This window comes from Acomys minous, assembly GCF_964271855.1.
Source record: "Acomys minous genome assembly, chromosome: 7".
In the NCBI taxonomy this organism is placed as follows: Eukaryota; Metazoa; Chordata; class Mammalia; order Rodentia; family Muridae; genus Acomys; species Acomys minous.
In genome coordinates this window covers 31,280,906-31,308,502 of record NC_140488.1, presented here as the reverse complement: position 1 = coordinate 31,308,502, position 27,597 = coordinate 31,280,906, and the positions used below count along the sequence as shown (strand labels likewise).

At 38.3% G+C, this 27,597-nt stretch overlaps 1 protein-coding gene across 8 annotated transcripts in view; it reads left to right on the top strand.

Moving 5' to 3' along the window:
- Positions 1-27,597, top strand: part of GRIA3 (glutamate ionotropic receptor AMPA type subunit 3) — a 277,428-nt gene that overhangs the window by 226,688 nt on the left and 23,143 nt on the right. For 5 of the 8 annotated variants that reach the window (XM_084790517.1, XM_084790518.1, XM_084790516.1 and 2 more), the window contains one exon: positions 25,358-25,605. In XM_084790517.1, coding sequence (XP_084646643.1) covers positions 25,358-25,605 — 248 coding nt within the window. Of the gene's footprint in view, positions 1-25,357; positions 25,606-26,157; positions 26,273-27,597 lie in introns of all 8 variants that reach the window. The other 3 variants (XR_014780756.1, XM_084790521.1, XM_084790519.1) reach the window with 1 other exon arrangement.

The following is a 27,597-nucleotide window of genomic DNA, read 5'->3' as shown; positions in this document are numbered from 1 at the left end:
AGGTCCAGGATGGCAGGTGTAATTACTGTCTTTATCTCACAGGTCCAGAGTAAGCAGATGTCTCTAAGCTGACTTGTTTATAATAAATCAGAAAGCAATATATTTCTATGTTCTTTGTAATGAGATTTCATAGAAAACTAGGAAGAGTGTGTTTCTTGACATTATAGCAATTAACTAAAACCTGTTTCTATTCCCTGAAGGATGGTAGGTTAGTTCTGGGACCCTTTCAAGTATTCTCAGTGCCTCAGGATATCCATATCTCACCTTTACCACCTGTTTACAGAGCAGATCATTATGTTCAACTAAGGTAGAAGCATCAAATTCATGTTAAGTTTGAAACTGCTCTGGTCTTGACTCTTCCTTCTATGGCAGTCCCAGAAGCTTACTTAGGATCAGTCCCTTGCCCCCCTGAAACCACTCACATGTGTCAGAGCTAGAAGCCAGGGATTTCCATCTGGCAGCACAAAATCAGCTTCATGGAAATATGCCTTGGTATAATCCTTCAACAGAGCATATGTCCCCATCCCACTAGGTATTTAGTTGCTATATGAATTAATTGACCACTTAGGATATCAAAAAAAAAAAAAAACAACAACAACAACAACAACAAACTTGGACCTTCTGATAAGAGACATTTGTTCTACAAGAAAGAATTTTTCCTTCAACAATGATACGAGATTAGGGAAGTGTGTGTTAAATGGTAATCAATACATGACATCAATTCCCATTAAGCTTTCAAAGTCCATCCATCCATACTGTAGGCAAAAGGAGCGTTTCTGAGATTTGTTAGCAGGCAGGCTTAAAAATGTGGCCATATAATCACTATACCCAGACTTCGCTCTCTATGCACATTGTGCCTGTATCTAGTGATCCATGTGATGATGGTTTCACTAAAAAGCATCATATTGCAGCTGATTGGAGTCAACATTCGGTTCTGAACAAAGTTACTGTCCCATTCTAGTTGGTTTGTGGATTCTAATATTCACAAATTCCTAATGACCTTTGCAGCCAGTAAGTAACTCCTATGGAAATGGAGCTGTTTTGAAAATCTGATTAGAAGCAGGCAGATGTAAGGAAGTGCAAATCGTTTCTGATGCTCTGAATGACACTTTTTCTTTTCCCTCCAAATGGTCACTAGTGACAGCATTAAGGCTCCAGGGCAAAGGGAGGGGGCAGAGAAAAGCACATAAAGGTTGGTGATCTATAAGTGAGACCAAGCAGTGTAAAAAAGCTGACATTTTAAGACTTCTTATACTGAAAATGGTCTATAAATTTAACGAAGAGAATGCTGGGTATTCATATAATACATGCACCCAGCCTACTGGTCTCCAAGCCACTTTTCCTCACTATGTTCTCCAGCTCACCCATCCATGAACTCAATGGGGCAGAATAGCCAACCTGCAAGAACACACACGAGCTTAATGGCCATAGTCATATCCCTTCACCTTCAGCACCTGGTGATCTCAAGTATCAAAACAAAAGTTAATAATAACCCAAACCTTTTTAATGGAGACCTCTGATAGCACACCTTCTGGATTTTAGACAATGAAACAAGACTACGTGAAGCACTGGCAAACATATTATGAGCTCATTTTTTCCCTTTGTACTTAATCCTGAAACCACAGGGACCACCAGCAAACATAAAACAGCCCAGGGCCAGCCCTTTGGATATCTCAGTATGAGAGAGAAATAAATTAAATAAACTTCTCTTCTAATTGCCCTGTAGACAGTTTTTCAACTCATCTTGGGTAAGGACGGTAGTTTCCAATGATCCTTTTGTTTGTTTCATTTTTCTAAGCTTTCCCTAGCTGTCATTTTTATACTCACATAAAGTCACTGAAACAGTGGAACCTGCCCCATCAGGAAAGGCAGGAAGTAACTGAACAAAATGCATGCAGGTGGAAGAGACATCTGGAATACTACCATCAGCCCTCTGGACGTGAACACTGATTTCCTTAGACAGCAGCTCCCAACCAAAGGTGGAGGCATATGTGCTAAAAACAAAGCTGACAGCTTTATTGTCACAGGCCAGAGAAGTGCCACTGTGATTTGGAAAGCTGCACCAAAACAATCATTCTCCACTCATTTCTGGAAATTTAACCTGATACAGCTTTGTATTAAGAAGTAGTACTGTAAGCAAGAAGCAATTCTACAGTCTCTGCCTTTAGACCTTCTCAAAAAAAACCTTTTCAAATGTTTGGTGAGGTTGCCACTGATACAAATTCAGGGCTAAAGGGAGAGATTTTCAAATGAAATGTTTAAAAAAGTGAATATAGGAGTCGAGGAGATGGCTCAGTAAAGTGTTTGCTGTGTTAGCATGAGGGCCTGAATTCAATTTCCAGCACCTACACAAGAAGGCAGATGTGGTAGTATGCACCTGTAATTCCAGCCCTGGGGAGGTAAAGGACAGAAGGATCCAGGAGCTCCCTATCCAGCCAGCCTAGTCAATGGGTGATCTCTATGTTCAATGAATGACTCTCTCAAAAAGTTAGGTGGGGGGCAATTGGAGAAGAAAGTGCCAGCGTCTGGCCTACATACATACAAAGAGAGAGAGAGAATAAAGTAAATATAAAAGGAGAAGAGTACAGTCAGTGAGGACTTTCCTTTGTGCCCTAGGATAAACAAAACAACTGACCCTTATTAGGAAACCACTGAAGAGACCTTCTTTATTTTGTGAAGAACAGATTGCAAGCCCAACAAAAATTACTGATGAAGAAGGTTTTGTCTTAAAACAACACCTATTGACTATGTTTGTTGCTTAAAAGATTTTTGATGCAGTAATGAAAAATAGAGGCCTCTCTAAGCTGAGTCAGGAAGTAGTCAACTAATAATGCTTAATTTTGCTTCCACATTCAAAAACACACCTCAACACACACACACACACTTTTCACTTGAACCCCACATTTCTTCAGTATCTGTTGGTTATCTACAACATGACTTTTTAACTTTGTGAATAAAAGAGAACATTCCTTCCACAAGTACACCTGTGCCAAGTATGTTGACATTTTGAGATGATTGGGAAAATGTACCATTAATCTCCCTGACTCCTTCTACATTTCCTAATGTTAAGAAGCACATCAAAATATAAAAATCTTTTTGTTAAAAATTTTGTCACTTAATACCGTGATGCAATTGAAGTTGTGACACACAATGTGTCTGGGTGGATTCAACCAAATGTCATTAATTTGAACATACAAGCCGGGCTTGGTGGCATATACCTGACATCCCAGAACTCAGGAAACTACAGCAAGAGAATTACTGGTTTAAGACTATCCTAAGCAATACAGCAAACTCAAGGCCAACCTGGGCTATATAGACATTGCTTCAAAAAATGTTTCTAGTGTTTGAAAATACATTCAAGCCTGATACAAGGGAACACATAACAAAAATACTAAGAGTTGACACCACAAGGTGGCAGATGGAGACATATGGTATACGTACTTACTTGGTGATTTAGGGAAAAATCTTACAATTTTTATGTGGATGGTTTCATTTCTTATCCATTAAATGTCTCACTTTTTTGTTACATACTACATTAGATAGCAAAGGCCATAGACAGACCTTCTAGGTCAAGACTAAAGATGGAGTGACAGCCACAGGTGAGGATGCTAAGGCCTCAGAAAAGAGATAAATAATATTGAGACAGCTGTTGGCTTTCCACATCCCTTATTATCCAGAGATTGACTCAGAGAGCTTCTTCGAAGGCAAGGCGCAGGCTAGGCAGAAAGAATAACCTTCAAAACTTGTGGATTGGCTTAACAACTTAGGCACACAACTCAAAGCATTTCTAATATCTATCTTCAAGAGACAACAGAAAATGTGTCAGAGAAGACAAGCTAATAATATTACTACAGATTGCATACGTTATTTATCATTCTTTTAGTAATTCTCCTTTAAAAAAGAAAGATGTTCTTTGATCCAAACTCCATGGTAAGCACTAAGAAACCATATATCCCTATAGACAAAATTAAAATCCATCTCTTTGTCAAATCACCTGAAAGTATCCTGACAGGCTTCTCCACCATTGTTGAAGGTTATTTGGGGGATAGACTGACTTACATATAGATAGCTTAGATAATTATCTGAGTAGATAATTATGCCTCTAGTGAAGCTGATTGCTATTTATTTTTCTAGCTCCCAGGCACAAGGCAACCTATGCATATGCTCCAGGGTAACTGGAAGCCAGGTTACTGGTTCTCAGTAGAAAGACCTTTATCCTTCAGGAACTCATAATCTAATGGTCTGTGAACTTCCAAGACTCAGTTGTATGTCACCATATTCCATCTACACAACAGTCCTACAATGTAATCATAACAGGAGTTATTTATCTATAACATAGAGGAGATAGCTGAGGCTTGATGGCTTTGTGACTTGCTGAATGACATCCAGCTAATGAACAGCAGCTGGAACTTGAACGTAATACTCCAAGTCCTCATTAAGTTCTACTGTATTTTAATGAATCAACCTCTATTGAGCACCTGCTCAGGCATCTCTATCATCTCCTGGTTGATCTTTGTTTTGACTGCCTTTGGTAGAGCAATGTTCACTTGCATAATAGCACATGGACACAATCCCAACCCTTGGGAGGCTGGAGTAGAAAAGTCACACACACACACATCCCTATGTCAAAAATAAAAGTGAAAAGTAAAACCTACAGTTAAAGAAGAATGGTTTTCCATGCTCTGACAAGTTCAAATGCATCCAAATAAGGAGGCAAAGAAAGGGAAGACATTTATAAACCTCAGGGCAATGTTGTAAGCATAGTAAATTCCTGCCATTACCTGATTTGTTATACTTTCTGGGATGCCAAGACTTACATCACACATGGTGGGTAAACAGAAAAGAAAAACAAAACAAAAATTGCTTTTAGTTCTATGCCTACCAACTGCTTTCCTATATTGCTCCTCAGCTTTCAAATTTGTCTGTGATACTAGTCCCTTATCTACTTCCCTCATGGGGTAGGTAACAGAATAATATCACCAAAAGTGCTTTCAAAGTATGATAAGTTCTATAAATCCCAGGACATATTAAGAGAAGTCCCCAGAAATAGGGTGATTATAATAAAGTCACTGCAGAAAAGTTTCTGTACATATCTGAGAGGCATTTCTCAAAAAGTATAAGAAACCTTCCAGTGCTTTCTCAGTGGAGGAGATGTCATTTTTTTTTCTTCCTGGTCTTGTGATATTGGGGGGTGTTCATTTGCATCCTTCTGGTCCCACTTCTTCTAATTATAAATTGTTGCTGAATTTACTCATCTGCTAGGCTGTCCACCATTAACCATTCCTGTGTGGCCCCCAGATTCAACAACTTCAAAACACACAATTTAGAGCTGCCCTTGAAGACCACCTAGAAACGTCAGGTGCTTTCAAGGTGGCATGCAGGCCATCTGCCCAAAGTACCCAACCATATGGATGTTATTAGCCTATCTCTGTTCATCCTCCCAGGTAACCTACTTGCTTATGAGAGCATTTCACAGCCCAGAAAGCCTAAGGGGGTTAGATCTCAGTTCTCCTTGAGGCTGCCAACTCTCTCTGACATCAGGGTAATTAACATCACACAGAACTCCCAGATCTTTGCAAGAACTCTGCAAGGCTCTTCCCTAGAATTCATCTCAGGAACTCACTTTCTGTTTTCCATCTGACAAAGTCAAATCATTTAATAGCCTTCCAGTTAAAGGAAAGAGGACCCATCTGTTCAATTAGGCTTTCCATGGGTTCACCTGGCAAACTTACACAAATTAATTATTTATAATTATTCTTTGTCACCACGTAGGACCCTGAAAACTTGACTGTAAGGCTCAAAATCTCAGTACACTCAACCTATAAGAACAATGAACTGGAATGCTTAGTTGCATTTCACTTATAAAATATAAAGGACAAATCACAAACAAAACTTTTGATTGGATTTTTTTCTCAATGCAAGCTATTATGTGATAATCTTTGGTCAGATTCTTCTCACTCTTCCACACCTTCTATATTTTTTCCAGAGTAAATAAAAACTAAGGGTCCTACCATAGCAATGTGGGCACCAAAAAAACTGATACAGGAATATGAACAAATTTCTTCCTTCAAGAAACACACATTCTGTTGGGTAGAGAGAAACAATGAACATGTAATGAAACACATATATAGAATAATTTTAAGGACTGCTAAGTGCTCTAAGGCACAATGGAGAATGACTTGTAGATTAGATATGACTGTTTTAAGTGGAAGCTTGAGGGTGAAGGGAGGATTCAGGGAAAGTCCCTCTGATGAATTTAACACTAATTCAAGAGGAGAAAGTCATATGAAAATCTGAGATGTGAGGATTCTTAACAGGAAAAAAAAAAAGGAACAATCCCAGAATTCTTTAGGGGACAGGAAAAAAGTGTCTGATTTTCTAAAAATGGAAGCCCACATTAAAGTTACAGTGATGGAAACTGTATAATATATCAGATTTAGGATATTTTTTAGTATTAAATTTACAGAATCTACCAATACAGTATCCTTCAATTGTTAATAAAAAGAGCTAACAAAAGATGGTTATTTATTTATATTTCTTTCCAGTGACCACTGATGAAATATTTAAATGCTATATTTTTTGCATTATAATTTTTATTAATTCATTAATATTACATCTCAAGTGTTATCCCATCCCGTGTATGCTCCCATTCCTCCCTCCCTCCCACTTTCACCCTATTCCCTGCCCCTATGACTGTGACTGAGGAGGACCTCCTCCCCCTGAATATGATCCTATGGTATCAAGTCTCTTCTTGGTAGCCTGCTCTCCTTCCTCTGAGTGCCACCAGGTCTCCCATTCCAGGGGACATGGTCAAATATGGGGCACAAGAGTTCATGTGAAAGTCAATCCTCACTCTCTACTTAACTGCTTGGGCTTGAGTAGTGGAGATTTTTATGTTAGTGACTTTACAGAGGCTTCAAGAGTATCAACTATCACTACCTGGAGGAAGTTAGGTAACTATCCCTAGATACTAGTCAGTGTGGGAAAACAGAGGCCATCAAGTCTGGAAAGAAAATACAAAAAAAAAAATTCACAAAAAGAAAGAAAATGAGACAGAATGAGTATAGTGCTCAGGAACTTAGAAACCAAAGCCTACCCAACAGCCTTTGCCTCTCTTTTATCGCTAAAGTCACCTGCGGGGTCTCAGGTGATCATGGCTTCTGTGGAGGTGCATTTAATGTTGTTTTTGCATTTGTATTTGTGATAGGGTTCACATGCAAGTACCATAGCACATATGTGGTGCTTGCTGAACCATATTGATTACAGTAATCCAATTCAGGTCATTGACTTGGTGAGAGGTGCCTTTATTTGCCTAGCCAGCCTGCGATTCTTGAAAATGGTGTTTTCACGGTGGCTAAAAGAAATCCCAAGATTCAAAATTCCCCAGTCTAGAGACCAGGAAGTGCTAAACAGAGCTGGACTCCACACATGGTATCTCAAGTATTAAAATATAGTTGAAATCTATGAGCAAAAGAAATGCCTTTTTAAATGAAAATGTATACAATGAGAAATTACACCAGCAGCTTTGAATTCTTAGTCATTACCCAAATTTTTCTCTCATTATTACATAACCTCTCCCTGTCTTTGTCCTTTTGTGTATCATTTCTGAGAAGATAGTTTTACTGTGTTTCAACTTCAAGGAGCTCCATAACTCTAAGTTCACAATTCACACAGTAGCATTTGTGTAGATCACCTGGAAGGGCTCCAATGCAGAGGAAGTCAATACAAACAGAACTTAAAAGCAGTACAGAAGGGAAAACTGGAACCAAAGTCCAAAGTCCAGAATCCCCTGCCCTCTAGCCGACAGCACCGTCTTCATGTACCACTTCCCATTCTATACTCCCCTTTGCTTTGCTTATTTGTGGGCATGTCTACACACAAACACACACACACACACACACACACACACACACACACACACACACACACTTTTTTTTAATCTTCCCATATTTAAGTATGAAGTCTCCAATGAGTGAGTGGAGGTGACCAATGAGGGGACTATGAGCTGAAGCCTACCGTGACAAAGGAAGGTTAGTGTGATACACCTTTCTGAAAATGTGATATGATCAGTATCAGGGTTTTAGGCATTAGAGGTAGAAATGAGCTCTCTGTAGTCTTTTCACCTTCTCTCCATTTTATTAATTCTGCACTGCCATCGCCATTTTTATGTGCTAAGGGTATTGGATAAATAGAAGTGTCACTGTTGTCATCAACGTCTCCCATCTATTGAGCAGTCATAAAGTGTCTGTTTAATATAGGCAGCGGGGTGGAAGACCTCCAGATCTTAAGCAGGAGGATCATGAGCTCCAGCCCAGAGGCAGTTAGAGGTTTCCCAATCTGTATAACCTTTACAGATGAATGGCTGAGTTTGGCCATCTCTGAAATCCTTAAAATGTTAAGTCATGACTCTTGATGACTTACATGGAGTATCCCTCCACAAATCATTCATACCTCTGGTGAAAACTTCAAACATCCTGTTTCCTCTTTGGAGCTTTCTTTTGGTTGTCATCATCACCTGACAGGAAAAAGCCATGGGTACATAAAAGAGCCTTCTACTTTCCCCATAGCTGGAGAGTAATTTCTCTCTTTCATAGAAACCAGATCAGTTTTTGTAAGATTCATCCAATTTTTTTCCACATTTTTTATTCCATGGGGACTCTTGTTGTTACCATGGATACCTGCCCTTGGCACTTTGGGGATGCAGCAGAGCATCCATTATATCAAGACCCCCTACCTTGAATCACTTTGTACCGGCTTTTTTTTTTCTTCCCAGGCAATTTTTGGATCTGCCCTTCTGCCAACTTAAAGATTAACAAGAACTAGTTAAAACATTAATGCTTTGACTTCCTTCCAAATATTTACCTATACAGCATAGCTTGAACTCTACCTTAAGGAATCCATCTGTCAGAAAATTCACAGCAAATAAAAAAATTAATGGGAATTATTCAAATTGGAGACATATTCTTCCCTGGATAACTGAAATTCCTTAATGCATTTTTGCTGTTTAGAAATCGTTAACTACTTGTCAGAGAAAGCTAGACAAAGAATTTTCAGGAATAAGTGTAAAACAGCCCAATTTGAAAAATAAAATGAAATTTGGTTTTTCAAAAAAAATTAATCCACTTTATGACAGCTTTTTCTAGGAACTCATCTGTTACATAATATAAGAAATACTCTTATCTAAGCAAAGCACAAACCAGGGAAATAAGAGCTCGTAGACGGTTATATCATACTTATATGAGTCAGTTACATTGGCATGACTGTTATTCCAGCAGTCTAACAGTTAATCCTGGGGGCTCCTTTTTACACATGGGTCATGTTTTCAATACTTTTGGATCCTTGCCTCAGTATATGTACAGCAGGCATGATGGTGCTAAGACTGAAACAATGGAAAACTTAACAATTCTAAATTCCTTGATTTTGTTTCAGCTTGTACCCTTACTGTTGCATTAATAATGGCCTGTTTTGCATATCTGTTTGATTGTACCATCCTAAGGATTCATTTAAACCTGGGGAGGACAGCATGACTCCTACCTGCCTCTCATTAATAACATACTTTTCAGCAACTAGATAATGAATGGCTTGGATATAAATCAGTAGAAATGCAGATTGCCATTAGGTGGAGAAAGGAGGAGCAATCTCCAAGTAATTTTGAGACTGAAGGAGGAATAAAGAGCCACACATTCTAGAGAAAGATGACTGCATAGGAAGGCTTGTGATTAAATGCTCTGCTGTCTTTCCATGTCAGACAGTGAAAGAAAAGTTATCCTCCTAGAAATTAACTTTTGCAAATGACTTTGAATTTGGGGAATTAATGGAAACAAGTAGTTTAATCGTGGGGAAGAAAATGGCCTGTCTGTTGGCTGCAGATTATCCTAATGGCTGAGTTAGGACTGCATATGCAATTCTTAACTGTGTTGGCTATAATGTAGAGACACACTTGGTAGGGGTGGGTGAGGAAGATAGTGATCAGTAATTCCAGCTGATAAAAATTTTCAACTGGGTGATCAGAGTCAGCACAGTCAGCAAGCAGAGCATCTTAAAGGAAAAATACATAGAGTGCATTTTTGGCCTACTCTACTTTTCTGCAATAACAACAGATAATAACACACTTGCTCAGGATTTAGAGGGCATGCTTTTCAAGTTACTGTATTTCTTTGGTGATAAGTTGCTGGCACAAAAATGAGGATTTAAGGGAAATGCATTTCAAAGCAATGACTGCCAATAAACTATGCCACAGGCCCCAACTTTCTCAGGCACTAGCAAATACATGAACTTTGGAAATACAATCCTGGCTTTCAATTTCCTTTTATTTGTCTAAGTCTTTTAGGATTCAACATGGCTGCTCTCTGCATTTTCACTACTTATCTTTACTGAAAAAAAAAAAGGATGATAACTTTTCTACCTGAAATTCAAGTCAAATGAAATAGTAGGGCAATCTATTTGCTTTAAAGAGCTTTTCAGACTATTTTTTTATTCTTTGATAATTTCATACAGTACATTATTATCATATGCTTTCCCATCCACCGCCTCTTCCAAGATCTTCCTACCCACTCATTTTTATGTTGTTTCCTTCTTAAAGAAAGGAAAAGAAAAACACCACTAAAAATGTAGAGACTACCTAGGCTTCCAAGTCCTTTCTGTGGCCCTGACTGCAATCAGCTTGAAAAAGCCATTTGATAAACCATCAATATCTCACTGATATTGGTGCTCAAGTGGTTTTTCTGATAATTCTTGTACTACAAGAGTATGTCAATACAATGTATGTTAATTTCTTTAAAAAAAAAAGCAAAGTCCAATTTTTCAGGTAGATACTGATGAACATGAGACTTCCCTGGAGTGTGGTTGATAAAATCAGTGTCACTCCATTGAAGAAAATGGATTTTCCCTCTTCCAGCAGCTGTCAGTTGCAAATAATTTCTTGGCTAGAGGTGGGCCTTTGTGCAGGGATTTTGTGCTTGGGATTATGCAAGTTTTGTCTCAGTCTCAGTGAGTTCATATGTACATCTGCCCTCTTGTGTCTAGAAGATGTTCTTTCCTTGAAATTGCCCACCACCTCTGGCTCTTCCAATCTTTCCAACCCCTCTTCTGCAGAGATCTCAGAACTTTTAAAGCTGTCCCACTCAGGGATAAGCACTCTGAAGCCACTCACTCTCTGCATGTTTCAGACTCTGATTTTATTTCTGCTCAACAGTGGCAGAAAATGAATAGGCCTGAATATAAAATAACCTAGTTTTCTAGCTGAGTCTCCAAATGAAAAAACAACTTGGCTTCAGCGCACAATTCTATTTCCTGTTTTGTTATTGTTATTTGTTCCCTAAAGGGGTTTAACTTACAAATCTACAATTTGGCAGCATTTGTTTTAGTTCTGGGACTTTTGAAATAACTTGTTCCAAGTATCTGGTTACTGTATGACATCAAGCAAGCCAAATGGCTTTGACATTCAACTTCTCTACTCCCAGGGAATTACCACAATAGAAAATGTCAGTCTTATCTTCCTTTGGTGACTCAAGGCAAATATGCAGCTGTGTCCTTAACACAAATGTAACATAGCATGAAACCCTTAGGTCAAAGCATCTGCGGGTACTTGACCATTATCTAACATTTTAGAAGAAAGCATCTCTGAAGGTCTACCACTTTCAATTTTGATCATATCCAACATTTCAAGCTACATAGCAAAGATTAAAGGAAAGAACTCTTGAAAACCAGTGGGGACTTTTTGAGCATTGTTCCTTGGCTGCTCATCCCAGTTAAAATTATTCCCTTGGGAAGGAGGCTTGAAGAGACACAGTCCAAACAACTTAATGCAGCAACTTCTAGAACCAGAGAAAGAACATAAAGCTGGCTGGAAATTTAAATAGCATTCTGTATATTTTTCTAACAAGCATTTTCTGTGTAATAACCTGTTCCTTTCAGGGAAACTGTGGTTCTTGGGATATGTGTAATAAGAATATTCTTTCATAGCACACCTAGACGTGGGTGGCCATTTATTTTCAATTTTACATAAATAGGTTAAGTTTAAAAGAAACAATCTCAGAATGTTTGTGAGGAATTTTTGCCTGTATAAGTAATACAGATTAGCTTTCTCTAGAGAGGCTTTCCCTAAGCACAGGCTAGCTAAGCAACTCTAGAACAACAGATAAGCAAGAGTTCTGTTTCTCCATTTGATGCAGTCATTGTCCCTGTCGTCAGGAAAAAAGCAAGAAAATGTTATAAAGTAGACAAAGTAGTTCTTTTGTCTTCTTGCTGTGTTTTAGTACCTCTCTACCTTTCTTTGACTTGAGCTCTAATTCTATAACTTAGCTACCTGCAACTACTAAATTTTAAATTACTTTAAAATGATTTAACATTCACTTCTTCAGATATAGTAGCCATGCTTAAGTAGACATGGGTAGATAGAAACACAGCTGTAGAGCGATCAGTTGTATGACACTTGTGTTAAACTCTTTTAGTTTCTTTTTAGCACATGGGACACATCTTATACATTGCCATTCCCTACCACATCTAACAGAGTGGCCGATAAAACTATTAAATGTTATTTTCTATGTTGTCATGAATTGTGCTAAATTTGTTATTGGCAGTCTTTTCTTTCATCATCTCAATAATACTGTGAGGCCGGTCCTATTATTATCCTCATTTTTCAGATGAAAACCCTGGGACATAGTGAAATTAACTGGCTTGCCTAATATCACAAAGCTAATAGGTACACAAGCCAACTCTTTGTCACATCGAGACCAGTGCCCTACAAAGAAAAATACCACAAACCATGTAAGTTTCACCCTGGACAGGTGGGCCCTTCCAAGGCACTGATGACTACATAGTTTCTCTACGTCACTCAAACTGGCTAGGGCAGAATAAAGGCCGCTTAGGATTTGTATATAAGCATGAAGACTACAGATGTAAATAAGTATGCTGGTTTCTTTTTAATGTTGGGTATCAGATTAGGTAGCTACTTTGTAGTTATCTAAATAGATTAACAAAAAATCCGTGGTTTTGTGATTTTGCATATGGAGACTATTGCCTTGACCCCAGTGATGAAGATTAATGGAATGTAATCACTCTGTGAAGTCACCCTCATTTGCTGCATTTACCTAAAGGTTCTATGGGCTTCCATGCAGCATATTTCTACCAGGACATGCAAATGCCAGCAAATCAATTTTCCTACAGCTTTCACAGTCAGTGTGCTTGCAAGAAAGAAAAAAAAATCCCAGCCAGCCACTTTTTTTTTTAATCAGCATAGCGCCTTTAGAAATAATACTTACTGGAATACTCCTAACACAGAAGTGAAGAAAAGACTTAAATCTAAAGCCAACTATTTGAAGGAGAAGGCAAAATGTGGATATACTGAAATTGAGAATTTAATGGCCTGATTTGGCCTGATCAGGTAGTTTTTACCAAGCATTTAGTCTGTCAGCTCTTATTCAATCTGTGCCTCACTAGCACTGACGCTAAATCTTCCACGCATCTGTACACATGTCACCAGGTGTCCCAAGTGTTATCTACCTGGATCTCCAGTGTTAGTTACTATTCTTATTGCTGAAACAAGACACCTGCCAAAACAACAACAACAACAACAAACAACAACAAAATACCTTAAGGGCTTATTTTTGGCTAACAATACCAGGGGATGCAGTTCATCATGGCAAAGCAGGCATAGCAACAGGAACATGAGGCAACTGGTTGCGTAGCATCCACAGTCAGAAAGCAGGGAGAGATCAATTATGCTTCTCAGTCCGTTTCTCCTTTTTTATTCAGTCTAGAACCCCAGCCCATGAAATGGAGCTGCCTACATTTAGGGCATATCTCCCCTGTTCAGTTAAATTCTAGAAATACCTTCATAGATACAATCAAAGGTACATTTCCATGGTGATTTGAAAACCCATCAGATTTACAATAAAAATTAACCATCAACTACTCCATGATATAGCTGTATTCTCCTTCTTTCTTATATTCTCCTGGCAAAAATTCTCTAACAAACCAAATCATACTCATTGTTTTTCTGTTTCTGTGATAAATACCATAACAAAAAGCAACTTGGGAGCTGGTCCAGTGATTGAGAACATTTGCTGTTCTTCCAGAGGACTGAAGCTTGGTTCCCAACACCCATGTGGTGGCCCACAGAAGCCTAGAACTTCATGTCCAGGGGAATCAGATGTCACTGGCTCCAAAGGCCCCATGCTAACAAACATACCCATATACAGATATAAACACATATATTTGAGTTAAAAATGAATCTTATTTACAAAGAAACTTGTGAACCAAAGAATTTATTTGGCTTACATATCCCAATCAAGTTCATGATTGAGACAAGTCAGGGTAGGAACAGAAAGAAGCAGGAACCACAGAGGAAAGCTGATTACTGGATTGATTTCAGTCTCATGTTAACCTACCTTTTTTATAACTCCCAGAACCATATCAATCAGTAGTCAAGAAAATGCCTCACAGGTATGCTTTGTCCACAAGTCAATCTGTTGGAGGCATTTCCTCAGTTGAGATTCCATCCCCTCAGGCAACTCCAGTTTGGGTGAAGTTGACAAAAACTAACCAGCACAGGAGCCATGTGAACATAATCTAATTTATTAAGGACTTACTATATATCAGGCCCTTTAGTATAAGTTTTTATGAATTATTTTATTTATTATCCTATCCTTTTTTCAAAATAGCTATTAGAGACTTAGAGAAATTTAAATAATTTCTCTAGTCAAGCTGAAGACATTATTTCTAATAGTAGAATAACTAAACTATCATGTTTATTTTACTTTTTGCCTTTTAGTTCAGGCACGTGGCTTCAAAAGTGAAGCACTGGAGATGATTAAGGCTATAGAAAGCCACATCAAAACAGTGGGTCAATTGAATGTACACTATCCACTGGAGCCTGTTGAGGTCATCAGTAAAGGCAATGATTTCTCCTCTCTCTGGATCTTACTAGTAGCAAATAATTCACCAATGTAATCAGAGTACATTGTATACATATACAAAATGCAAAATGACAAATCACCAATACAAGAGCAAAGCAAATGGAATAATAATTCAAAAATGAATCAAAATGCAAACCTCAACCAAAAATATTATTCAACTTCAATCAGTCCATTGACAGATTTGGCCAATCTCATCATAGTAATTCCTCCGCTAAGAGGCAGCTTGAAGAAATGGGTGAGGAAATTTAAATGCAAATTCTTTCAGTTCCCATCTATGCTGCTTTAGAATTATCATTTTTTTCTCTATATGCTGTAGAAGCAGAGAGAAGGGAGAGAATCTATACTTCATTGTTAAATAATCTAAGTTTAAATTTCAAGTGTTCGTTTATGTATTGAATTAACATTTACTGATGGTTTGATATGCGACAGCCATTATGCTAAGCATTAAAATGGATATTTTCCCACTGGTAACTGAAACAAACAAACAATAAACAAATGCTGTAAATAGCATATGTATCATTTGGAATTCGTGTGGTGGAAAAAGGGTAGATAAGTCAACAAAAGGCTAGAAGTGCATTTTATCACAGCTGATTGCAGAAGACTTTTTGGACACTTAACTGGAGTGGAGGAGCAGGCTACTGTCAGGCAACTGGAATATGCTTAGTCTCACTTGGCAAAAGAAGCCATAGGTGAATTGAATCAGAATAGAAATCTGACTTTACATGCCAGCAGGGGACACTGAAGAGGTCACTGGAAATTTCGCTGAACCTATCAGTTTGGAGAGGAGTCATCTGAAATAGCACTCCTTGAGGTAGAAAGGAGCCTGTTGTAAACTGTAGAAGACAGTGAAAATGTTAGGCAAAGGCATTTTCAATGAGGTCTTGACAGTTGAGGGCAAAGCTCAGCATCAAAGCAAAAGGTGACGTCTAGTTCCACTGAAGTTATCTAAGTGTCCAGCCTCCAAAATAACTCAGACAGGGTCATAATCCACCAATAGAAAAGCTAAGAATAGAAACCAGCAAACATTTCCTTCTCCTCCTCACCCTGTTCTTACCAATACTCAGTCACAAGGCAGTCATTGACTGAAGCAAAAGGAAACTGAGAGAGAGTACTAGTCTGAATGTTTGAAGGAAAGACAATGAAATCGAAGTTTGGGTTATGCTTTAAAAATGAAATCACTTCTGGTGTTCCTTGCTCCAAATCAAAATGGAAATTTTGCTAGGTGGGGCTTGTAGAATTCAGCAGTTCTCAACACATGTCATTCGAAGCACTGACTTCTTCAAACCTCGGGTAAAATAAAAACACACAAGCAGATGTGCCCTTACACTTCAGCCTCTTCTATACAATGTGGTATTAGCACAAGGGGTCTGTAGAAAGGTTACATTCAGTAACAAGAATATTCTTGATAGTAGCAGGCCAGGACTAATTTCAAAGTTACTTCCAATTGCTAAAAGTTTAAAAAGGACATTTTAGAAAATATGTCATTCTTTTTTATGAAAGAAGGGATGTTCAGTGTTCCAGGAAAGCAGTTGAGAGTTTTAGGGGAAAGATCTGGCTGTAGTCTTCAATTCAGCATACTTGGGAAGTGTCTCATCATTCTTCATTATTGAATTATCTTTGACATGTTGTTCAAGCAGCAGTGAATCTTCAAATTTCCATGTCCTTTAGGGTGGCATGTTGCTTGGAATTTGCCTGGAAAAAAAAGCATAATTTTTCCCAGGCTTGTCTATTTGAAACAACTTTATGGTAGATAGATACGGGCAAATAAAATAAATAGGCTAATGTCTTTTCTAGCATCTCTTGCCCCCCTTAACCTCTCACTCTTGATTCCCTATTTCATAAAACCAGAACTGATTGTCTCATTTCAACAATATTTATTGAGCCCTAGTGGGCCCAAACACTGTTCTTGGCTCTTAGATTCCAGCAATCAATGAACAATAGCTGCTAGAACTGCCTCAAAGGGCTTCTGGAGTATAGCATTGAGATGATGGTATGTGTAAGATCACATGGCAGCTAGGAAGCTTTAGGCCAATATAACATTTAAAGATACCCAATTTCCTTCTGCTTCCAGCAGTGAGAAATGGAAGGACTCTCTGAATAAGGAAGGGAGATGCCTGCAAGTTTGTGTGACAGGTAAAACTCTTGCCACAAAATTCTCCCCGCCATGTGCTTACACCTATTGTTAGAAAATTTCATTGTCTGAATCACAACTAGGGAATATGTAGAACTTGATGTGGTGGTGGACACCTATAATATGAGCACTCAGGAGGGTAAGATAGGAGGATTATACCATGCTTCATCTAGAGGACTGATACCTAGTGAATTTCAGCCTTGCTTACCTTCTATGAGACTGATAAATAACAACAGCAACAACAGTTTCTGTGGAGGTGAAATTTCCATGTTACAGAGTGTGACGACAGGCCTAAACCATTCAACTGCTTTCAGTCTCCTACCCTAACCACCTCACTAGGATATACATGAACAAGCTTCTCTTTTAACCCTAAGGAAGACAAAGGAGTGCAGCAAAGGGAGGGGTAGAGCTCTCCAGAGCAGCTGCAACATCTGCTTTCTTTCCCTCTAGCACCTTACCTTGTAAGGGTCATCTATCCATGTCCTAGGATATGATCTTCAAGATAACATTTGTTTGTAAATATTTGGAAACACATGCATAGTACATGGATTCAGTAAGTGCCCAGGTCAGGCAATGTGAAGCCCAAAGATCCCTTTTTGAATTTGTAACAGTTATCAATACCACATGAAGCCTTATTAAAACCAGAAATTTTACAAGGGCTACACAATGCAAAAGGAAACACAGCTGATAGTTTACCATTTCAGTCTTTTAATTAAAGAAAAGTTCCATCCAGAGTTAAAACTAACTAAGCTATCAAACAAGATAATAAAGTTAGAGGAAGGAAGATGAGTCCTTCCCTTGCTCTCTCTCTCTTCTGTACATGATAGACTAGCCCTAAAAGGAGATTTTCAAAATGTCAAGAATCCCACATTCCTTCAGAGGACATGAAACTCCCATTCAAGTAAAAATGTATCCCTTAGAAAACACAGAAACCCCTTTCATATCAGTGAACTCCTCTATGATGACCAAGGCTGCTGTGAGAAAATGGGGGTGACATGGGTTTCTGAGGGAGGCTGGCAATGATATAGTGGGGGAGGTAGAAGCTCAGCCCTCCAACGTCAAATCTGGCACTTCTGTGTGGCATTTAGATCAAGGCTAATCTTGCACAAAAAGCAATGTGGTTGGCTAACAATAGTCACTGAATAAATAAAGCCTAGGCTCCCTTGAGGAACACTGGGCACAAAGTACTCAAAGCCGTCTCCCCTGACCTTTCCTTCATACTATGCTTTCAAACTATACTTTCATATGTGTTGGGGGCATAGAGAAGTTACAAACACCCAAACAATTCTCCTTCTACAGAACATAATACTTTGTCCTCTGATATCAAACTAATATAACATAAAGTAAAGTTGCATATTTTGCTTCTGTTGACAATGATTTATTGGCCTGCTTGATTCATTTATTCAACTGTTTCTAGATTATCCATGTAAGGACAAATGTATGTTGAAGGGAAAATTGTTTTCGTATCCAGATCATAAGCTGAGATGGTTCCCTTTATGTTCATGGCATTATATCAAACACATTGGTGACCAACTCTGGTGACACAGTTTAGGAGCAGACTTTGAAATTTTCAAGATATATCTGGAAGAATGTGACCAGAAAAGGAGAATTGAATAAGATTCATGTCAGACATTTTTTTAAAGTGTCCTTAAACTACAAAAGAAGTGATTAACAGGTAACTTTATGATGGTAGACCTCAGACTATACATTATGTGGGGGAAAGCGTGCATTTACTCTGAGAAGTGGGAAGAGTTAGACCTAATGGATGGTACTTCACTCTTCATCTCCACTCATTCCACAGACACACCCTGAGAAGTTGCCTAGTTCATACTAGACATTAGCACCAGATACTGAGGTGGCAAAGACCAAAAATAGACATAACTCCTACTCAGGTGGGGTCTGGGAATCTCCTTTCCTATGCAAAAAGAATTGCTGCTTACTACTATGGAAGGATGAAAGAGAAAAGGAATTACTTGACTCAAGCAGAAGGCAGAAATAGGATAAGATAAGGGAGGCTTTCATTACTAAGCCAAGCCCAACAAAAAGAAGAAACCTACCTTATAAGAGCTAAAGTGTACCTCATCAGCAGAGGAGGCTTCATTGGATAGGACGTTGAGCAAGATGGCTTGGAAAGTGCCTCCGATCACTGCCACTGTGTTGTTCTACTGACTCCAATTACCTGTTCTGTTGACCAAGCAGATGTTCCAATTTAATACATAGGAAAAGTAGAAAGCCGTACTAAATAGGTTTCCTTAGGAACAGGGCTCTGGTTGATGGAGATTTTAATGTACATGCCTCAAATACATTACAAAACAAATTTGAGGGAGAAAATTAGGCTGGTAAGATGGCACAGTGGATAAAAGCACTTTCTACCAAGCCTGAGTTTGTGTGTGTGTGTGTGTGTGTGTGTGTGTGTGTGTGTGTGTGTGTTTCCTCCACCAACAAAAGTATAAAAATCAAAAGTCAAGTGATAATCATTTTGGTTAATAGCAGATCACAGACTTTCTGCATTAATATACTTAGAAAGTGTGTGTGTGTGTGTGTGTGTGTGTGTGTGTGTGTGTGTGTGTGTGTGTAAGAAAGCTAGTGTGGTACTTTAAATTTTAAAATTACATTTATTTAGTATGTGTATTAACAAAATAATAATAATGTTAAGATTACAATTCCACCATTTTCCCCTTCCTTTCCTTCTGTCCAACCTTTTTTGTGTAGCTACCCCTTGCTCTCTTCCATATTCCCCATGCAAGTACCATAGCATTGTAGAAGCATGTTGTACTACCTTGTGGCTACAGAAGAATTCTTTTATCACTGCAGCACCACTGGATTGCAGTAACTGGGAACAAACATCACTATTACAAAGAGATGCAAGTTTAGACCAATGACCTGAGTGGCAAGTGAGTCACTAATCACTGGCTTCCACATAACAGATGTGTAGATCTCAAGATTCAAATTTTTACCTACACACACACACACACACACACACACACACACACACACACACTCTTTACATCTTTGACCTTCATGCTTTATTGCATGCAAATACTTAGAAGCGTGCCTTCAGAAGTCATTAATGCTAGTGTTCTACCTAATCTGTTCTTGTGGATTAATTAATCTGTTCCTCCTCCATTCATATATTATTCTTTGGACTTCCTTTGCTAATGACCTAGCAGTGCTGTCTCATGGCCTCACTATATATGTGATTCTATTTTCCCCCTTTTTTGACACAATGTGGTACTCTATGACATGAAGGAAATGAATCATGGCAGGTTGGGAAAAATGAACTTGCTATTACAGATCCTGCCATAATTTTTTAAATTGAACTTCAGGTGATTGAACTAGCATTCACTCCCTTTTATTGCTTCTGGTATTCAGCCAAAATAAAATAGTATCTACAAAAGAGAAAATTCTAGTATTTTTTTTCTTCTTCTTTTTTATCTGAATGTCAAACTGTCAGTTAAATACTAGTTAGGAAGATAAATGCCTCTGCTTAATTTTTCTCACTTGTTAACCACTTCTTTCTCCCACTTCTAACTTTCTTCAGACACTAGCCACCAACCATGGCCCAAACACAGCTGCCACTCACTGACTTGACACTACTGTATCCATTAGTGTGTGCTATGTATATACAGAATATACCATTTAAAGTGCTCACTTCAAGTACTGTCATTTATTCTCCTAGAAATGCATCATTACCTAAAGGAATAATTCTTTTAGTCTGTATCAGGAATCAAAGAACTCAACTAAATGATGAAGTAAATTAGTACAAACTACAGCATGCTTGGATCTGAATTTATGGACTTCTTTACTGTTAGCTTAGAAATTTATCTCTGATTGTAATGGCTGTTTTGCTAATAATGTAGGATAAAAAATGTTCTGCAACCTCCTCCTTCCTACCACACCTTATAATTGTATCTGGTTGGGCCAAAATGAAGAATACAAGAAAACATATTCATACAAAAGATATCCCCACCATAGTGTTGTATTTAATGACAATAAGAAGGAAAGTTGTAAATATAGTACATTCACAGATTGGAGGGTTATATAACCATTATAAAATAGGTGTGTTTATTCTGGTAATAAAGACTAAATTATGAGAATGATTACCTTTGGAAAGAAGGGAACAGCACATGAATACAGAAGACAGGTCAGTTTTAAGTAATTACATATGCTTACAGAAGGCACATATGGGTTGTTAAATTATTTTTGTATGTTTATATGTATCTGAATCATTCTTTTTTTTTCTTAATTTGAGGGGAGCAATAAGCCAGGAAGTTAGGAGGTACTTCATTATAACACTTAGAAATTGCCTGATCTAGCAGATGAAGATAATGTGTGATACAGACAGATTTAAATCTTCAGAGACAGATTATTAAAGGAACATTAATGATGAAGTTATTGGTGTGGGCGGATACCAAGTCAGATTAAGTACCATTTTTCTCACCTTGAACTCTTTAGCCTCCTGCCTCAGCCTCTCAAATGTTGACATTACAGGTGTATGCAATCAACTCAGGCTGCTGAGCAGTATTTTAAATAGTTTTGCAAAGAAAAGTATATATCCTGGTTTAGCAGGTTGATGGGTTTAGCCAAAGACAAGGCCAAATGATCCTTAAACAAACTTGAGTTGTGGTGGCCATTTTTAATGATGTCTTTTCTTATCTGATACAGGGTTTCTCTGTGTATCTCTGGGTATCCTGGAAGTCATTCTGTAGACCAGGCTGACCACAAACTCAGAGATCCACCTGTCCCTACCTGCAGAGTGCTGGGATGAAAGGCATATGCCACCATCACCCAACATCATCTTGATGTTTTTTGACATTAATGTGGTTGTCACCCAAACCTAAGTTTATTATTAAATAAACATATCATTAGTGATTACAATGTGTGCAATGGTGCTAAGTGCCAACATGGTTAGGGAAATGAATAAGGCATAGACTTCATCCTCAAGAAACCCTCAAATAACAAAAGGAAAGACAGACATGTAGCCAACTCTCCTTAACATAATCTAGCAAGCTCTGCAGCAAAAGAGCAACAGTCAAGGAGGTACTTCTGTGGGAACAACAGAGATATTATTTGAAGACATAGCATTTATTCTGGATCTTACCCAGATAATAAGGTAATTTAGGCAGAAGCAAAAACATAATCAAAGGCATAAAATATGAAACTATATGGCTGATTTCAATGAATTGTCTACAATCCAGTGTGGCTGCATCTGAGGAGAGCATAGCCATCAGCATAAGTGCCCTTAGATAGCAAACACAAAACTTTAAATTTTGTTCTACAGATTTTAAGAAAATTTCAGAGAATAATAAGGAAGGTTGTAATAAGATTAGTTTGAATGTTAAAAGGATCAGTTGAATAGAGAGACTAAGCAAGGAGATCTGTGAGGAGACAATAGAGTCAAACCCAAAACAAAAAGATTGATGGCTTGCCCTAGAAAGAACAACTGCAGTGACAATGAAAAGATGAAAAAGACAGGTTTCACAGCATTTCTACATAGGAAAAGTGAAGGAGAGAGGGAAAAGTAAAACCAAACCTTCTAGTTTTGGTGTTTAGTGGTTGAGTGATGGCAAGAGGCAAGCTTTCTAATGAAACGTTTTATAAGGGCTTATCTTTAGGCCTATCAGTTGGAGATGTCCATCAGAAAGGCTTGTTTTCTGTTCCCTCAAAGCAACTCTGGAACCTAACCTTTTATTTCCTCTTCCATTGATCTTATCTTAGTCTTGTCCACCACCATCTGTACCCTGAGCTCTTAGAATAGCCTTCAAAGTAATGTCCTTGCTTCTACTCTGGCCCACCTTCCAGCTCATTCTCTACATAGCAGCCAGAAAACTATTTTTAAAAATTATAACTGGATGTTTTCGTGTGTGTGTGTGTGTGTGTGTGTGTGTGTGTGTGTGTGTGTGTGTCTGTGTGTGTGTGTCTGTGTGTGTGTGTGTGTGTGTAGGTAGGTAAAAATTTGAATATTGGTACACACACACACACACACACACACACACACACACACACACACACACACACATCCTCCTCCTCCTGCTCAAAATCTTCCAACAGTTTCTGATCTCATATAAAATAAATCCAAACTGTGTAATCATGACCTACCAGTTCTGACCTAATTATCTTATTAAACTCATTTTTTCCTAGTCTTCCTTTTGTTCATTCACCTTTCGTCATCCTGGTTTCCTTTTTTGAACTTTATGCAATCCAAACATATGTCTCTCTCAGTGTACAATTCCAGTGACTCCATGACGGTCTCTGTGAGTGACTAATTGCCATAAGTGTAAGGCTTAACTTTCATAGAGGCAGCTATGGGAATTCCAGGATCCATTTGGATAAGTCCAAGCAGGGCTCAAAAACATTGCAATGTGAGAGGGATATGACGGGAGCTGAAAAAAATGAGGTGTATATTATGTTTATATTTCATGTATACAATTCTCTTAATAAAAGAAAACATTTAAAAGGTACAATGTAGGTAACCAAAGTGCAAAAATGAACAACTAAACAATTTATCAAACAAGCCAAGAAAGCTCACATACGGACATTATCTCAGTTCTGTTTAAATGGCCTCTTATAGCTTCTATCTAGAGTTTCCATTCATAAGAATCTAGCTACCGATTCAATGGGAAGCTCTAGCATCATTGTGGTCATTCTTCCTTTATATTCTCAATAGGGAAACATGTGGAGCTACAAACATATTAAGTATTTGCTACACATTCTGAGCACCATCTAAACTTAAAAAAACTTTAACAGGATTAAATTCAAAGTGAGAAGTTAAAGAAAAGGATGATTTGAAGCAATAGGAAAAAAACTGGTTTGTTTTTTTTTTCTGATGGCAACTTTTTTTTCTTTTCTTCTTTTTATTAATTTATTCTTGTTACATCTCAATGGTTATCCCATCACTTGTATGGAGCTTACACTTGAATAGAAAGGACACTCACTATTCACCCTATCATATACCTCACAACTCCAATAGGTGCTCAATAAACATTTGTTGGAAGAGTAGATGCATGACTAACTACACTAACGCAACTTCAAATCCGATTATTCAAAAATAATGTTCCAATGACAGAAAGCAAACATTTTGTTTATTCTGCCATGGTCATACTTCAGTAGTGCCTGGATTATTTCGAAACACTCCAATTTAAAAGAGACATCATAAATTTAAATGAGCTTATGGTTGAAAGAGCAAAGTTCTGAGGGTTTTGGAAATAGTAAGAGCCAATAGAATATAGCCTAATGAAATCAGGAAGGGATGTAAAAAAGCCCTTGCAATATTTGGAGGATCAGCATGAGAAACAGCATGCAGAAAAAAGAAAGGTCTAGAGAAAACAAACAAACAAACAAGCAAACAAACAAAAGATCAGCTCAGAACAAGGAAGCACCTACTTCCCAAAACTGACCTCCTACAGCATTCCAATCACCTCTTTCAGACAAATACAGGATAAACATAGAGCAGCATATCAAGGTGGGGTTCTTCATCCAGCAGAAAAGTCAAATAAAAAGGGCTTTCCAAACCCAAGTGTAACCAGTTAGTAGGGTCAGGAAACCAAGTCCTAGCCATGACTACAATTTTTAAGTGAATTGGAAAATAGCAGAAAGCATCACAATTAACAAGGATATGCATAATCTGGAGAAATCTGTTTTTAAAACCTGTTGACAGATGTCTGAAAGTGTGTGGACAGTCACAGTGTAGCATGGCTTTGATACTGCAGACTGTAATAAAAATTGGTTAGGGGCTGGCTAAGAGCAGTTCCTGTTCTTCCAAGGGACCAGAGTTTGGTTTTCAGTACGCAGATCAGGCAGCTCACAACTGCCTGCAACTGCATCTCTAAGAGATCTCCTATCGCTACAAAGAAGAGACTTGATACCCTATGAGCATATACAGGGGGAAGTGGTCCCCCTCAGGAACAGTCATAGGGGAGGGGAGTAAGGGGAAAATGGGAGGGAGGGAAGAATGGGAGGATACAAGGGATGGGATAACCGTTGAGATGTAATATGAATAAATTAATAAAATATATTTTTAAAAAGATTTTAGATTTAAGGAAAATGATTACTTTTTTAACATTTGAAGGGAAATAAAGGATCCATGCCTATTAAATATGAAGTGCTGTCAAAATCTAAAAAGAAAAAAAAAGAGATCTGCTATCTACCTTCTTCCAGTGTTTTAGGGTACTTGCACATGCACATGTGTGTGTGTGTGTGTGTGTGCGCACAATTTTAAAAAAACAATAATGTTTACAAACTACTGTTCAAATGTCCCTTTGAGATGTCATATCTGGTCATCTGAAGAGTTCTTATCTTTTTGTTGCAGAGATCCAAAATTGCTGTGTATGAGAAAATGTGGTCTTACATGAAATCAGCAGAGCCATCTGTGTTTACCAAAACAACAGCTGACGGGGTAGCCCGAGTTCGCAAGTCCAAGGGAAAGTTCGCCTTCCTGCTGGAGTCAACCATGAATGAGTACATTGAGCAGAGAAAGCCGTGCGATACGATGAAAGTTGGTGGAAATCTGGATTCCAAAGGCTATGGTGTGGCAACCCCTAAAGGCTCAGCATTAAGGTGGGTGGAATAATATAACAATATCCGTGTTGTTATAGTATTCCACCTACCCTGATGCATTTTGTTGTCATTTTATTTCTTGTGGATTTTGAGGTAACTTTTAAAAGTTTAAAATCTACAATATTCCATGGAGTTAAATAAGACGGTAAATTATGGTTTCATCTATTTAATGCATCCATTTTTTTAATGTTCTCTCTCTGTGTTGTCCTCTCTGACTGTTTGTTGCTGTTTTAATTTTACAGTTCAACGGCTTTTTCAATTTAAATGGTAAAAGCCAAGTTATGGTGACGAATGTTAATTGCATGGATGTGGTGTTCTTGTTACTTTTTTTCTCAAAGACAATTTCCCCATCCCGCACACTTCAGTTTTGAGCAAATGTTATCCTCCATGCCACCTTCCAATATTTAACCCTGTATTTGCTGTACAGACATTTTTATAGCTCCACGTTCTGTGAAATTTAGCCAATTTGTCCTCTTGTGCTCCTTTTTTATACGTTAACGATTTCCTAAGCATTTGTGCATTTTCTTACAAGTTATGTTTTATCGTTTCAAGAAATGCTGTTAACCTGGCAGTATTAAAACTGAATGAGCAAGGCCTCTTGGACAAATTGAAAAACAAATGGTGGTACGACAAAGGAGAGTGCGGCAGCGGGGGCGGTGACTCCAAGGTCAGCCTCAATGTCACCACAACCGGGTACCCTTAGTGACGAGTAATCGGCAAGACTGTTATCTTATTATTGAGGAGAGAGCACGAGACACACACAGAAAGTAGAATGACTAGGTTAATCCCCTGCCTGGCAGCTTTGGGATCCTGAAAGACTTTAGGGCACTGCCCATGTTTTTTGATCTAACTTGGGTCCCTTCTTAAACTCCCAGACAGAGGCTCCCTGTCCAAACCCCTTTCCTTCTCCGACATGCCAGACTGGTTTACATATGAAGGCCATTATAAAGGTTTCAGTGCCCTGGACTTTCAAAAGCCCAGGGGTGTCCTGTGAGACTCCCCATCTGCCTCAGTTGAGTTGTGTAAGAAATCAGATCCAGCCACTGAGATGACAGGATATCTTGTTTGGTTCTATTTTTTCTAGGATGTGATGATTGCTCATAGAAGTTGCTTGAGTGAATGGGGGGTAACTTCTATTACTTGTATGAGTGATGAAATGTTCTTCTCTGTATGTGATGGCTGATTTAAGTAGGCCCCACTTAACTTGAAAAGCAAAGAGAAAGACCAATTTCAAGTTAAATGGGGTCTTTCTTTAATAGGTCACCACATACAGAGACTTTGCAAAGAGGTTTTTATGTATTTAAATGCGTGCGTCGCCTGTAATACTACTTGTGTGTAAATCCCTGATTTGGCTTCTCTTTAGACATGTTTTTGGTTCAGGTAGGTCTAATTGTTATCCAGGTTGTCATCACGAGAAAACCCATCTTACTTGACTTCCCTTTGGTTGCTAATATTCTTCGAGGCTAGAATGAATGAGTAGCCATCACCCAAGCAACAGGAAATAGGGGCTCTCTCAGAAACCAAGATACCAAGTCACGGAAAAACACTTTGGGTAAGTACAGGAAAGGACATGAACACAGAATTCTCCATAGCCCAAGGGGCATGAGAATGATACTGAAACATATAAGATGAACTCTTGCACAACCAAGATACCATGAGCATCTTAAGGTGAAGAACAGTGTTTCCCAACTGCAGAACAACAGACAGGCAAGCCAAAACATTTTTTTCCTTCAAAGACAATGCTTGTAATTCTGCTCCTCTCTTTTCCTTTCCATCCCTCGGGATCCTGGCAGAAAAGCTAGTTTGCCAGTCTACAGTATAATATGGGTTTGGAAACACTGATCCAGAGCACTTTCAAAGAAGCAAATTAAAAAAACAACTTCTGTATATAATCTCACTGAGCATTGCCAAGGCCTTTTATTGTAAAACCTTGATTAACAAGAATACACGGAACCAGTGGCTTGAATTGTCAGTCCCATTCCAAACTTCACA